We start from the raw sequence: 14,522 nt of genomic DNA on the forward strand, positions 1-14,522 counted from the left end.
CTAGTTCCCAGCTCTCAGAGCAAAGCAAAAATTGTGAAGCTCTCATCTGATGTACCTGCCTTCCAGACCTGTCTCAGCCACAGGGATCAAACACACAAGCAGCAAGAGTTTCCTGCCAGCCAGACAAGGTATTTGGCATGGGAACACTGTGTTCTTGTCAAAGTGGAGCTACAGTTCAGCCCAGAGCACAGGAAACACTTGTGGGGTGACACAGAGAAGGGGAAGAGGCCAGCTTATAGGGCTTCATCACTATAGTGTTCTATGGAAGAGGCAGGCAGCCCAGCCCAGCATTCTTACAGTGTTTTTTTTCACACAATAATGGAAGAAAGCATTCTAATAATGAGGACCTTGGCTTTCTGTGTATCCATTAAATTATCAAGGTATCTAAGCATCAGTGCTTAGGATCTAAGGAGCCTCCACCAGCTACTACAAAAAAAGAAAACCCGGAGGACTCTTCAGAGATCATTTAAGTCTACAATCTTACTCTTTGACTTCACCTTAGTAACCTTTGAGAGACATCTGTCCAACCTGTTAATAAAATCCTCCAAAGAGGCAGATCACAACCTCCACAGGAATATCTGCTGAGGTACAATCTTGCATTGCTCTTGGAAAAGATTTACTTATTGATCTCCCAAGGACTTCCTCTGCAAACTCGCCTTGTCCTTGAACTGGATGGATTAATCCAGCTGAGATTAATGTCATTGCATAAATTAATTACTTATCAGCCAGCTGCCTCTTTGTCAGCCATGGGCTAAGAACCAGTTCTCAACAGAATGAGGTAGGCAATAAAATTCTAGCTGCACACCTTAAAAGGTGTGATCTTCAGGCTCCAAGAACACTGGAACCTGTTCTGGAGGTGGTGTCACCTTCGCTTACTGCAGAGATACATGGAATCACAATGAACTTTTCCAAGTAAAATAAAGCACTTTAATCATCTGGTGATTCAAAATAAAGTTTTTTTGCAAAAGCAGGCTCTAATGTGAAACAGATTAAAAGTGAACAATTTGCTTCAGAAGAGTAAAGAAAACCTGAGAAGGGAGAAAACACAATTACTAAAACAAGCCCCCAAAGGCAAATAAAACAAAACTAAATTATAAATGAGGGCAGGGATACATTCATCCTAAATAATGTTAATTGAAGTTTAATTAGGCAATAAACCTGAAGTAGTACAGGATGGAAAGGGCAGTAAATATCCAAATATATAAATATAACACTTTTTACAAGAGATTTTTGCAAGAGATCAGTTGCTGGTGGATCTAAAATATTTTGGGCCAACTGGACAGATACATGCCTTCATCATCCTGTTTGAGTTAAAAATGCTACAGAAGTACTGTGCTTTCCACAGTTGTAGTTCTACCCATGGCCTTTCCTGCACTGCTGGTGAAACATGGTTATCCAGCAAGGAGCAGATTCTGTTTGGGAGCTGTCAGAGCCCAGACGCCTGAGTTCTGGATTGTGTCTGTTCTACCACCTTCTGTGGAACAGTAGCAGAAGTAACAAACAAAATGCAAACATTTTGCAAAGGAAAGAGGAGATTGATCAGGAGATGTGGAATGAGAAGCCTGGTGTTTGCAATGAATGAACTGTGCTACATTAACAACCAGGGCTGTGCCAACAAAGCATATTTCACAGGCAAGGGTAGCAAAGAGGAGGAAGAAGAAAGCAAACAATGGTAATCTAAGTGATATCTCTCCTGTTTTGAAGGATAAAATCCAATGTGGTATTTCTGTGTGGTGGTCACTTGCTACTTCCACTTGGAGTGGCACCTCCTAGTATCAGAGTGAATGCCTAATGTGTATTTTACACATCTGCTGAATGGACTTGCAGATGTAAATTTTATGGTCCATTTACTGCTGAGAAGTCATCTACATGAATATGTATTAGTGCTCAAGTTAACAATTTGACCCATCACTTTGGTAGATGGGTCCAATCCAACTCAAAGATATGTTATATATTAACTCAGCAATGCCACTTACAGATCCTTCAGATCTATTTAAGAATGAATTACTGGAGGACAAACACAATGGACTCCACTGTCACTTAGAGAAAGAAATGGTTGCTGTCTTTTTGTTGAAACTTTTTCAGGAAGAGTTGACAGTTCAGAATACATTTTTTTTACTTTTTAGGTAATGGGCAATAGTCTGGAAAGGCAATAAAATAATTTCCTTCCTTGATATTTATGCCTTTAGGTAAATGGACACCGCTAGAAGCCAGGGACTGAAATGATGAAAATCAGAAAGGAAAAAAAGATGTATTTCACCAATCCTGGCATCTTAGCATATCAAATTTAAGGGAAGGGAGATGAAACCAAGAAGAATTATAATCACCTGAGCAGAATCTAAGCTGTCTGGGTAGCTGTGTCTGCTGCTGCCCTACACAGCCATGCATGCAGAAGTGATTCATGTTTCTAAAAACTCACACACCAGGAATGTTCCCCAGCAGTAAAGGTGAAGTATGGCCAGCCCTGAGCACAGATTTGGTACCCTCTGCCTACAAGTAGCTCCTGTTACAAATATTTTGCCTGTGTTTGGCCCAAGCTGTTTCTACAAAGAGGCAGGAAAGAAGTAGAGGGCACCTCTCCTTCCTTTCCCCCATCTTGTTTTACCCTCTGGACTCTTGAGTGCTGGTGGCTGCAATAGGAGCCACTCTTTTTGCTGAGAACATGGAATTATGGCCCATAATCAGATGGATTCTTTACGTTCTGTTCTATCTTTCCTGCTTGCTCTGGAGAACTCATAATTTAGCCCAAATTTTATCTGAACCAGTTCATAAGCCCAAACAGAATAACATTGTTCTCGTGAGTCTAATTAGTACAAATTGGCCTAAAAGTCACAGTCATTTTGTGCTGTATTTGCAAAAGGGAAAGCATTAAATCACAATGCTCTATTTCATTTGGAAATATATGCATAAATGCAAAGGAATTCCTCAGTGACTTGACTGAGGAAAGGTTCATTTTGCAGCTGTAGCCTCAGTTATGTTTGACATCCATAACTAAGTACTTCAGTTTCAAGGATTTTTTCACTGGCAACATTCCATTTCCATATAAAATGTGTGACATTCTGACCTTTTACAATTTTATGTGAACATTAACTTTATGAATTTGCTTTCTCCCTCCTCCCTCCTTTTATAACAATTTCTGCCAGTGATTAAAAAACCCACACTGACATTTGTCTTGAAATAACTATTTGAAAACAATTTAATACTTATTTCTTTCCTCACTGTTTATCAGATAGTGAATACAATATTAATTAAGAGTATTTAAACTTTCTAAATTAAAAATGTGAAAGCTTTTTGGACTTTGCAATTGGAAAGAAATTACAGTAATGTGTATTCCCACAGAGAAAAGGGAGCCTGCTCATCTTAGCATGCAGACCAACAGACTTAACATGAGAGGCCACGTGAGCACAGGAAGAGACTGATACAACTGTGATATGTTCAAAGTCTGAAGTGGGAGAATAAGCTTGCCTAAGAGTATCTTCCTTTTTTGCAAGATATACAGAGCATTAAGGTTAAAAGGCAGCAATGGAAGAGTGTCTTTGAGACAGGCAATTTTTGATAGGATGTACCACAAAGGTGTTGTTTACACTAAGCAGTGACAGGTACTATATTCTCAAATGCTTGTTTTTTTTTTTTAAAAAAAAAAACATCTTATTCCCTGGGAGTAATGGGCCACTCAATAAAGCACATAGACTAGGTACACAGCTGGAAAAAAGCTTCACCTCAGGCTTCTCAGATAATCAGAAGATGCAGAACACTGTTCCCAGCATGTGGTTCTGGGGCTGGCTGTGGGTGCAGAAGCTTCTTCCCTGCTCACACCCCATTCAGAACAGCCACTGCAATAACATAAACTAAACGTACACCAATGTGCTTAAGGACAAAAACCCTTTTATCCTTTTAGCCATGTTTCAAACTTCTCTCCCCTCCCTCTGCTGAAAGAGGGCACTGACATGCTATTTTAGAGTGCCCCAAAAGATAATCCTGGAGAAGAGGAGGCTCAGAGGAGACCTCATCACTCTCTACAACTCCCTGAAAGGAGGGGGTAGCCAGGGGGGGGCTGGTCTCTTTTCCCAGGCAACTCTCAGCAAGACAAGAGGGCACGGTCTCAAGTTGTGCCAGGGGAGGTTTAGGTTGGACATTAGAAAGAATTTCTTTACTGGGAGGGTGATCAGACATTGGAATGGGCTGCCCCGGGAAGTGGTGGATTCTCCATCCCTGGAGATACTTAAAAAGAGACTGGATGTGGCACTCAGTGCCATGGTCTGGTAACTGCAGCGGTAGTGGATCAAGGGTTGGACTTGATGATCTCTGAGGTCACTTCCAACCCAGCCAATTCTATGATTCTATAACCTTGTGGAAACCAAATCACACAACAACAAAATCATCCTCCCTCGGTTTCCTCCAAAACCTGCCAGAAACAGATCTGTGACTCTCACTGTATATTAGGAGGAAGAAGATCCTCTGCTTTCTTGTGGAAGAGCAACAGTAGAAGTCAAACCTAGCAGAACTACTCAGTCATTACACCTCGTTTTGACAGGCTGTTGTGGAGATGATAATCCAGCCCTACCACAGCCTGAGTGAACAGCTGGCCTAAACTGCAATCAGATGGCAACACTTCTTTCTCAATAACTGTCCCATTTAAACAAGTGGCTGGGAAAAGCAGTGACTCTTTTCCAGGCTATTGGTTGTTACTGATTTCAGCTCTGCTGGATGATACTATGATTTTAAAAAAAGCTTGTCAACTCTTTTGCAAGAAAAGAATCCACTTCTCACTTGGAACATACAATAGCTGGACACATTCTAAGGAAGCCAAGGCCTAGAACTAGTGATGTAGTATTCAGTGCCATTTGCCTTGAAGTTCTTAATCACAAATGACTACTCTGGAATAAATGAACTGGATTCCTCTCAGACAGTGATGTCCTGAGATGTTGGGGAATCTCTACTGCCCGCATAAGTGCCATGTGAGCGTACTCAGTCCACTGAGCTTGTGTCCCTGTTTTCAAATACCCCATCCTGTCTCCAGATGGTTCAATGGTAAGCAGAAACTCTCTGAAATCCTCTTCTTGGAACACATTTAAAAGGTCGTTTTGGACAAATATTTTTGCACCTCCAAAGCCCTCATTTGTAATCTCTGTAAGCTGAATATTCATTCTTGCTGTTTTACAATTCTTTTTACAGCTCTTAAACATAGCAGAATGCAATACTACCTCCACATATAAGAGCCACTAATTCTATTTTTCTTTATGCTTAGTAAAAAAAAAAAAAAAAAAAAAAAAAAAGAAAGAAATCCAATGGGCAAAATCTGACAGCAGAAATTTTGAAAAGGAAATCTGGTACAAATGGTTAACAATGAAAGCAATTAATCATTAGAACTGCTCCTCCAAGAGTGCGGTAGGTTTTCTGTCAACTGAAGCCATTAAATCAATAACATTTTCCAGCAGACATGCTTTAATTCATCCAGAAGTTATGGAAATCAGTGCAGGACTATGAGGTAAAGCTCCATGATTCCTGTCATGAAGAAAATAACTCGGTCAAAATGATCCCTTTTTAGATTTCAGGTTCTATGACTCGAAGACATTTCTTGGGCTGTGGCACCACAGTTAGCTACAGCTGAATGAAGAGTATGCTCCCTAAATAGCCTATGTCCTCCTTACCATCAGGGTTCAGAATGTTAAACTGCAGTTTTGAGGTCCTCCAGGACTCCTCAGTACCACTGAGTGTGTAAAGAGCAACAGCTGCAGAAAACCCAGCCAAAAAAGAAACACAGAGTGTTGCACATAAACCTGGAGATGGCAATCCATGTCTTTGTAACCCCCAAGTGTTATTACTGCAATCCTTCCTATCCAGGAAGGAAACAACATGCATTGGGTTCACCCTGGCAGGGAGCACAAAAGCCCATCTGATGGCCAGCCCAGGACACTGTGCACACATCAAACCACAGTCCTGACTGCTGGGCTGAGACCCCTTTGCTAAAGCAACCCAGTCTAAGTTCCTAAGGAAAGGTTGAAAGGTGGGAATTCTTCTGCAAAGCTTGCACCTCTGACTAATGGGCTAATGGGCTAAGAGGGAACAGTAAGCCTACTGATGCCTGGCTTGGCCTCACCCCTCCTCAACACCTGCGGGCATCTGCTAGCTGGAAGAGGTTTTGTGCGTGCCAGAGCAATTCACTCATCCACTGAGATTTTCCTAAATTCCTACATCCTCTCTGTGCCAGGCTACAACCAGCAGCAGTGCACAGACCCATGCCACGCTCCTCCAAAGCATCACATTACAGTCTGGTCATGGCTGTGTGTGGGAAGGCAGAGTGGGCTCTTCTGCTGATAACACTCAGCTGCTCCCCTCTGCTCCTACACTGCAGGATTTTCCTGGTTGGGGGCTTTAATCTGAGCACAGCAAAGGTGCAGAACCACACAACATCAAGCAGTTGGTTACTTATTCACCAGCACTGACCCCAAGCTGCAGGGCATGAAAACCTTCGTGGAAAAGTAATGTACTCTCTTTGCATGGTCATGACTTCATCCCCTTCTGTCTGCCCCAGTACTCAGGGGAAAATAATAGTAATGCGTTTAAATTTAACTATCTCTTGTATACCAAAATATATTCTTCCTGTCCTACTAAACAAAGAGTTGTACTGCAAATTAATCCCACTGGAAAAGGGGAACAACCACAGCTGCAAGTATGACTAATAACTGACCAGACTGTTACAGATGGCCAAAAAATCATCTCAGAAAAATCTGTGAAGTTAGCTCTTTTTTTCAGGCTGCTACTGTATATATGAAAGTAAAATTCTATTGAGAAAGAACCAGAGATTCATACTTACTGATGCAAGAAATAAGATCATTAAATCTTTCCTTAGGAAAGACAGGATTTTCCAGCCCTCGGAAATAGAGCTTCAGTACTCCAGCAACTGAGTTAATGTCATGGTTACTTTGGTCATCTGCCAAAGGATTTTCACCTTAAAAAGTAAATAAAGCAAATGAAACACAGATGCAGGAGCATTCTTACATGCAACATTTTTATAAGTGAGTGGCATTTTTGGGGTTTTTTGTTTTTAGTGTGTGGGAGGTGGCAATGCAAGCATTCAAGTAAGATAATAAACACTGGTTTAGAAATCCTAGGCTATGATTATACTAAAACTGGCAGCCTAAATAAACCTTCCTTTAAATTACATAACCTAGTGATCTCTTAGGTCCTGCACTTCCAACTAACTATGGACATGTTATGATTTACAGTTCTTAAAATAAAAAAGTCAAATGTTCTTAGTTGAATAGGGTTTCTCAAACTGTTCTTACATAAAGGAAAAGCTTACATAAAGGAAATATAGTAAGATAACTCTTTGAATTATAAATCTGTCTTCATTCTTAAAAACTGAGAAATTCAGGAATATGTGCAAGCGTTTTGTGAAAACACTCTATGGGAACTGAAAACCTAAAGGCCGTGACTGAACTATGTGTAATTTTAAAGCCTTAATTTTTATTTTGAAACACTTCAAAATGTCTGTATCTTCCAGAACAACAGAAGCTAGGAGAAGCAGTTAGCAATATGGCAAATTTAAAAGGTAGAGAATGGGAGTTTGTGACTTCACTTAGCATGTAAAAACAGCTGCTTCATGTATCTTGTCAAAGACAAGATCAGGTTTAAGAAGATATATAACTAATCATGGGGAGGGACAAAAGTACTGTGCATATTTTTTTCATGATTTAGTCACGGGACTTATTGCTCCAAGGGTTTTTGCATTAGCAGATGACCTGCAAAAGGTTTTCCTGAGAATTAAAAATAGCTTCTAAAACCCAACAAAAGAGAATGTAAGATTAAAAAAAAAGATTTGTAACTCCTATTTTTTTAACCCAATTAGGGGGTGATTGCTGGATACTGGCTCCCCTAGCAGAGCACATGCTGGGTGTTTGAGAAGCCGTACCTACTTCCTGGGATCTTTCCCATTATTCCTCTACTGAGGCTGAAGTTTCCTTCGGGAATGAAAACAGTGACTGATAATGTAACAACCCTTTGGCAGACTGTTTTGTCCCTGATTGTGATGCTATTTTGGCAGAGACACCAGGAAGCTGAGCACTTGTATTCCAGAAGATCAAGTAACAGCGTTCTCAAGTTGCATTAAGTAGTCTCTTGAATCCATTTAAAAAAATACAGTCTTTCTTTTCTTTCTAAAATGAACTATTACTTGCAGTTTATCATTAATAAAAGACTGAAGTTTACAGCTGATTCAAGAGCCATAGGCCTTCCCTAAACAAAATGAAAACCAGCCTCAAGTTCCCACGACATAATGGGGAAAATGTTCACCTGACATCATTATACTCCATCTTTAAGCATATGACAGTGCAAAGTTTTAGGTGTGATACACAAAGTACAAACAAGAAAGAGACAAGGAAGTAATTAGAATTTAAAAGATTTTTAAATGTCAGATATTAAGGTGCTCAAATAAATGAAGATGCAATTACCTCTCTCAAATGAATTCTTAATATCATTGACTTCCACCTGAGAACCAGACACTCTAAAAATTCCCTGATGCTGAAGACCTGCAGGGAAGATGGAAGACAGTGGTGTGAAATGAATCTAGTTTTAATTTAAAAAACTCTTAATCTCTAAAAAAAAAAAAAAAAAAAAAAAAAAAAAAAAAAAAGCTGTGGTGGTGCATGATGCAAAAGATACACAAAAAAGTCAGGGCAATAATGAAAAGACATTGTATACCAGAGCTTACCATATAAATTGATAAATCTGATGCAGCTTTCCACAATGAGAGGAATGACTTGTCCCGAATCCTGGAAAAACAAGAGCAGAAAGCATGAACTGCAGACCTGAAAGAGGAATCCTCCCTACTGAATGTGAAAATTAATTTTCTTGGTCAATCCTGATGGACATACAGTGCTGGCAAAAAACCACGTAAGAAATCATATAGTTTCTAACAGAGTTCTCTTCCCACTCAGGGAGGGGGAGAAAATAACAGGTGAAGAGAAGAGATTAAGATTCTTCATTAAAATAATTGAATTGGAAAATTCAGAGACTTTATTCTCCACCTCTGCTACTGTCTCTGGCTAACACTGTATGTGACATCTAAACTCATGCATGGGTTTTAGATTTTTGAAGCAAAATGAGTTAAAGCAGTGAATTTGCCTGTTAACAAGTTTATTACTAAGAATAATAATTCATTATAAAGAGGATCTCTCTGAATCTTACTTACCTTTTTTTCCTGGTGGAGAAGATCCTACGTGGATCAATTCCTAATGCTACATGGACCAATTCCTAATCCTACATGGACCTAAGCACTTCTGCATATTCTGATGATTTGCATGTCCTAACACAGGGCAGATGATGGCCTAGCACACTATTTCAGGCTGCATTACTGCTAGTAATACACTCTCTGGTGAACTGCAGCTTTTTGAAGCTAAGCAGATTATTCACCTGCCTCTTCCATAGGCACTGGAGAGGGAAATCACAGCCTGCACCTCCCCAGCTGGGACTGGCAGGACTCAGGAATCCAAGGTCCTGGGCTCTGCCATGACACAGGAGAAGGTCTACAGCTACATCTTCAGCTGTGTAGTGGTGTTTTAATGGAAGAGAAAAAAATGCTTGTGATGGCAGGGCCAAAAGATGACTATGCACTAATTTTCAGTGAGTTCTTTTTGGTTTAAACTGCTGATTTTCCAAAAGTACTGTCTCAGTCTGTCCTCTGTACCTTTTGGCACTTTAAAAAATGGATTGTTTAACTCAAACACATTAATGACTACACGTCTTCCAGTATCTATTAAAGACACAAATCTTGAGATTAAAAATTATTTAGAAAGATTGGTGCTTCTACTGGAAAAATTACTGTTTCATAAATAATAGGTACCTTTTAAATTCTTGTCTTGGAGGCTATAATTTTTCTTTCCAAATGAATTTCAAATATGTAAGGACTCAGACTTTTCATTTGGACTGATTCATTTGAAAATTTAATATACCAGTCTGTATTACAAAGCCATGATTTCAAAAGCACCTTTAACTCAGAATACATACTTCTTCTTACAGACTAGTCCTTCATTTTCATGATAAATTAGGGGAAATTTATTAATTAAGCCCAAGTAGAAGAAAAGCTAACTACTAAAAAAAAAAGTTTGGAAAATAACACACGGTGAAGCAACGGAACAGTGGACTTCCCAAGATAACCTAACTCCTGATTTTCTTTGTACTCCATGCTGTTTTAGTGAGGTGCACACAAAACTGTACTGTTAATTATGCTATTTAAATTGTGGGTTGTTTGTCTTTTAATTTAAAACCTAGCAAAGACTAACTAGCCAAGAACTAGTAATGTCTGGATGAGCATTTTCTCTTTGGGTTGTGTCATGATTCAGTAAACTGAATAAAAAAACTTGCATGGAACAGGTCAGTTGCTAAAACCTGAAATAGTGAGCAGCTTGGCTCTTCAAAAAGCTGATTATTAGAAAACATGCACAACATGCACCCATAGCTCCTGTTAGTACACTGGTTCATGCAAAGATTGTAAAATCTTGGAAAAGATACTGTTTGCAGTAAGAAATCATAAAGAAAACAAATCACTTTCATACCTGGTTTTGGAGAATCTGTTCAGAACCATGCACAACTTTTTATTTAATTAATTCCCTGAAATGGCCTAAACTAAAAGCTTTGGATTTTGGGTCTAATGATAGGAAAATATTTTGAAGTAACCATCTGTGTTGGTAAAATGTCAAGAACAGTGACCCTACTGCTGCTGTGAATTTAATCCGATGTGTGTAGTCTGTAAATGTATGATTGAGACTAATTGTCATTTTGTATTATTAAAAAATGTAAAAAAATGCAACTTTTTTTGAGTGCTGCTGTATTTTATAACCTGTTATCTTTTTGTGCCTAATGAAATGACTCATTTCTATCAGGAATGACATGGTCTGTGGCCAGGGATGTTTTCCTTGGTTAGTTCCCACACTGGCAAATCTGTCATAAGGCTTTCTTTTCCTTGTACCTTTTGAAAAAGTAACTATGTAGGACTCTCCACTGGCAAGTAAACCCTGCCACCCACACTGCCATGTAGCACAACCCTCTGTGAGGCAAAATGACAGGGTGGTACTTCCCTCAATCAGCTCTGTGCTTCTGTAATCCAGGGTTTTTTTTATTGTGGGAGTTTCTGCTTCTTTGCTTGCATTTATCCTTGAGCAAGAAACTGTTCATGATACCAACCTCCTGCACCATGTGATGTATTTCCTGAAAGTCTCCACAACTCACAGCATCAGCTGTGCAATAAGTTTTCCCTATAGCTGTACTGAGGGTGACCAAAAGCTCTGTTCAAAGACAGCTAAAATGGTATGGTGCCACTGAGCACAGAATTCGTTCTTCAAAACATGTGCTGCTGGCTAAGTTGCACCATTCAAAGTCAGGATTTTGATTCAATGCATATATAGTAACTTTTTTTTTAAAGATTTTTTCTCTTTAGCTCTGTCAGATCGTGTCCAGAGGCACTAATTCACTGCGAAGGGCAGGTGCTTGTTAATGAAGAATAAAATATTCATCATTTAAGACTACAATGACTCTGGAGTTGTGCTGTGGCTGTTTTGCCTGCTGTACTTGTACATTCATTTCTTAATGCAAACCTTTCCCTTCAGGTCTTTGAGAGAGCTAATTTTGGCCCAGGCATGAATGCAATCCGAAAGTGAGGCAGAGATGGTTCTCTTGTCACCAGAACTATACCTGATGTCTCGTGTGAGAGTTCCTTCGGCCTCGGCTAGAAGCATTATTAGAAATAAAAGTATGAGAAAGAAGAAGATAGTAAACACAGCAAAGATACAAGATCCAGAATAGCGTTGATCACAATTTCACACAATATAATAAATTCCTAAAGTCACAGGAAACCAAACCCATGGCAATACTGCTTCTCCACAGGCTCTGAAAACTGAATGTAACAAAAATGGCAAGCAGGAAATTGTGCTCAGCTGTGGGATGCACCACTACATCCTATCTTCTACATGATGAAGAAGGAACACGATGTTCCCTAATAAAACCAGGCTGCCAATACTATCCCTACTTGATAAACAAAATGGTGGGGAGGCTAACGTGAGAAATTAATCACCCTCTTTCCCTCTGACTTCAGGAAGTATTATATTGATCAACTGGGAAAGAAAAGAGCCCCAGGACAGACTTAAACATAATGATCAGCCTCAGCTGATGTGAGGTGGGGACCATTATTGCAAGAAGTGTTGAGATCAGCCACGGGGGGTGAGGGGGGTGGCTGGTGCCAGTACCTTGATGAATGACTCCAAATCACCATTAAACAACTTAGCATTACACTGTGATTGGGGTCTGGGCTTCCTGTGTTTCTGGGGCTTAGGGGGAAGATTTGGAGGCCTAAGGGAAGGGAATATGATTACTGAGCAAGGTAGAATTAAGTCACACAACAAAATGAAATGTCTGCAAGCTCATGGCAAAACAAAAGAACATTGTAAAGGGAGAAATAAACAGGGTACTTTCCATAAAATAAAGACTTTCCATCAAATTCAAGTGTAACAGTGATTAAAGAGTGGAGAACCACCACATTAAAAAGGCATTACTTAAAGGTAAATATTGACATTCCTTATGAATCCCTGCTTTGAAGTTTTACAATATACATTTATTCCAAACACTGCACAATCGGAATGGCTTTTTTTGTTGCAGTCATGCATGAAATTTGCAGCAACCACTGGAATTCATCCCGCCAGTCATAGGCCACTCGAAGCACCTCTCATCAAGCAGAAAAGTTGCTTCATGCTGTAGAAGATTCAAATGTGAATTAAAGCTGCTCAGCACACTCCTCAAATACTCCAAAATGAAACTGTTTGCATTTTCAACTAGAGTCAGGGAGGTTAAACAGCTTTAGCCTTCCACATCCACCCATCAGCATCTTCACACAAGAATAGAAACACCTTGCAAATTAGCTAAAGGAATTAAAAGCATATTATCAAGTTGAAACAAATAAACAAAGGCACCATAAACCAAAAATAAGACACAAAAATTTGGTCTGCAAATCATTTACCTAGAATGTGACACATGCAGTGACTACCACTGGAAGAGATTACAGGAAATATTGTTCTCCGAGTCACAATTTAATTTGTGAATTTCAGGGCACCCTGCATGCCAACAGCTTCCTCAGCTCCTCTGCATCAGCAGTCCTATGGGTTTTATGGGTCCTATGGGTTTATGTTTCTATGGGTTTTTCAAGAATTAGCAAGAAAATCAAATGGTGGAGACTGTGTGGAACAATAATGCATAGAACATTAAGTGATGAGACTTTGGTCTCTTTGGGTATGACCTATTTAAAACTCCTCTTTAAAGATACCCTTTTCCCTTCTACAGTTTAACATTTGCATGTCTTTTGGTCTACAAACTGAAGTGAACCTTGGGGCAATGGGCAGATCCCAGCTGAAGCAGGGGAACTGGTGCTGAGGAACAGATGGGAGGGCCCTGCTCTCTCAGAGTCTCTTTCTTGAGGGGACCAGCTGTGGGCAGACAGGAGGTAACAGCTTCAAGCCATTCCCCCACTTTATTGCCTAAATCCATCCTCTTATTTTGGCTGCTCATAGAGAGGGAATTTAAGATGATGGGAGCCTGATGAGTCATCTGCTTTGGAATCAAGAAAGAACATTTTTTCAGATATAAGCTTGCTGACCTCCATGCATTCCTGGTACCATCTGGGGGCAAAGTTAAAGCCTCGGGTCTCAAAACTAACGTCAGCAATTTGGAAGAATGCTCTGATTTTTTTACTACTTTTCAACTGGGATCATACAAGGAAAGAAGTGAGTAAGCCCAGCTTCACAAAATTAAAATGGACCATGCAGTGGTGGAAGAAAGGCAGAAGTTTGTAGAGATGTCTCCAGGAATATGGGGGCCAGGCAGAACTTATACTAAGTGGTCAAGTGAAGGCAGAGCCAGAACTGGGTCCAAACTTCTTAGCTGAGAGAGCAAGAATTTGTTTCTTATTTTTATTTTTTAAATTCAAAGATGAGAGGTGATGGAAAGGCCACTGTACAGGAAGCAAAAAGGAGAAAGACAACGTATTGAACAAAGATGTATTGCACGAAAGAGAAGGGAATGGTGAGACTGGGAATGCTGAGCTGGATGTTCCTGCTGGGGAGTGACCAGGACAGGACAGGAATGGTGCTGTGTGTAGCAGTGATACACACAGGCAGCAGCTGCAAATCCATTGCCCTCCACTGTCTGACAGCCTGGGGGCTGCTGAGTCCTTGTCTGCGTTTATGTCTGGGGGCAGCACTGCAGGTGTGGCATTACACAGCTTAAAAAGTATGTGCTGCAAAAAGCAGGGTAATCTAACAATGTATCCCTTCTCTTCTGTGAATATGTGCACTCATTTAAGTATCAAACATGTGGATGCTGGGGGAGGCAGATATTCCTGTTCAGAACTAGATTATCAAAGATGCATCCTATCCCCTAAATTCATCCATGTATAAATTTCTTCTGAAGTTAAATTACAAACTGTGAGAGACGAGGTATCTCTAGAACATGAAAAACATTTCTGTCACCAAAAAGTC

The 14,522-nt window shown here is 39.9% G+C and overlaps 1 protein-coding gene across 3 annotated transcripts in view; it reads right to left on the reverse strand.

Moving 5' to 3' along the window:
- The window catches only part of SRGAP1 (SLIT-ROBO Rho GTPase activating protein 1), a 143,033-nt gene that overhangs the window by 20,896 nt on the left and 107,615 nt on the right, over positions 1 to 14,522 (reverse strand). Inside the window, exons 12-15 of one of the 3 annotated variants that reach the window (XM_071733496.1) lie at positions 12,243 to 12,345; positions 8,714 to 8,774; positions 8,454 to 8,531; positions 6,818 to 6,952 (exon numbers count right to left, since the gene is read on the reverse strand). In XM_071733496.1, coding sequence (XP_071589597.1) covers positions 6,818 to 6,952; positions 8,454 to 8,531; positions 8,714 to 8,774; positions 12,243 to 12,345 — 377 coding nt within the window. Of the gene's footprint in view, positions 1 to 6,817; positions 6,953 to 8,453; positions 8,532 to 8,713; positions 8,775 to 11,691; positions 11,726 to 12,242; positions 12,346 to 14,522 lie in introns of all 3 variants that reach the window. The other 2 variants (XM_071733497.1, XR_011723898.1) reach the window with 2 other exon arrangements.

Source organism: Heliangelus exortis, chromosome 1 (genome assembly GCF_036169615.1).
Source record: "Heliangelus exortis chromosome 1, bHelExo1.hap1, whole genome shotgun sequence".
Lineage (NCBI taxonomy): Eukaryota > Metazoa > Chordata > Aves > Apodiformes > Trochilidae > Heliangelus > Heliangelus exortis.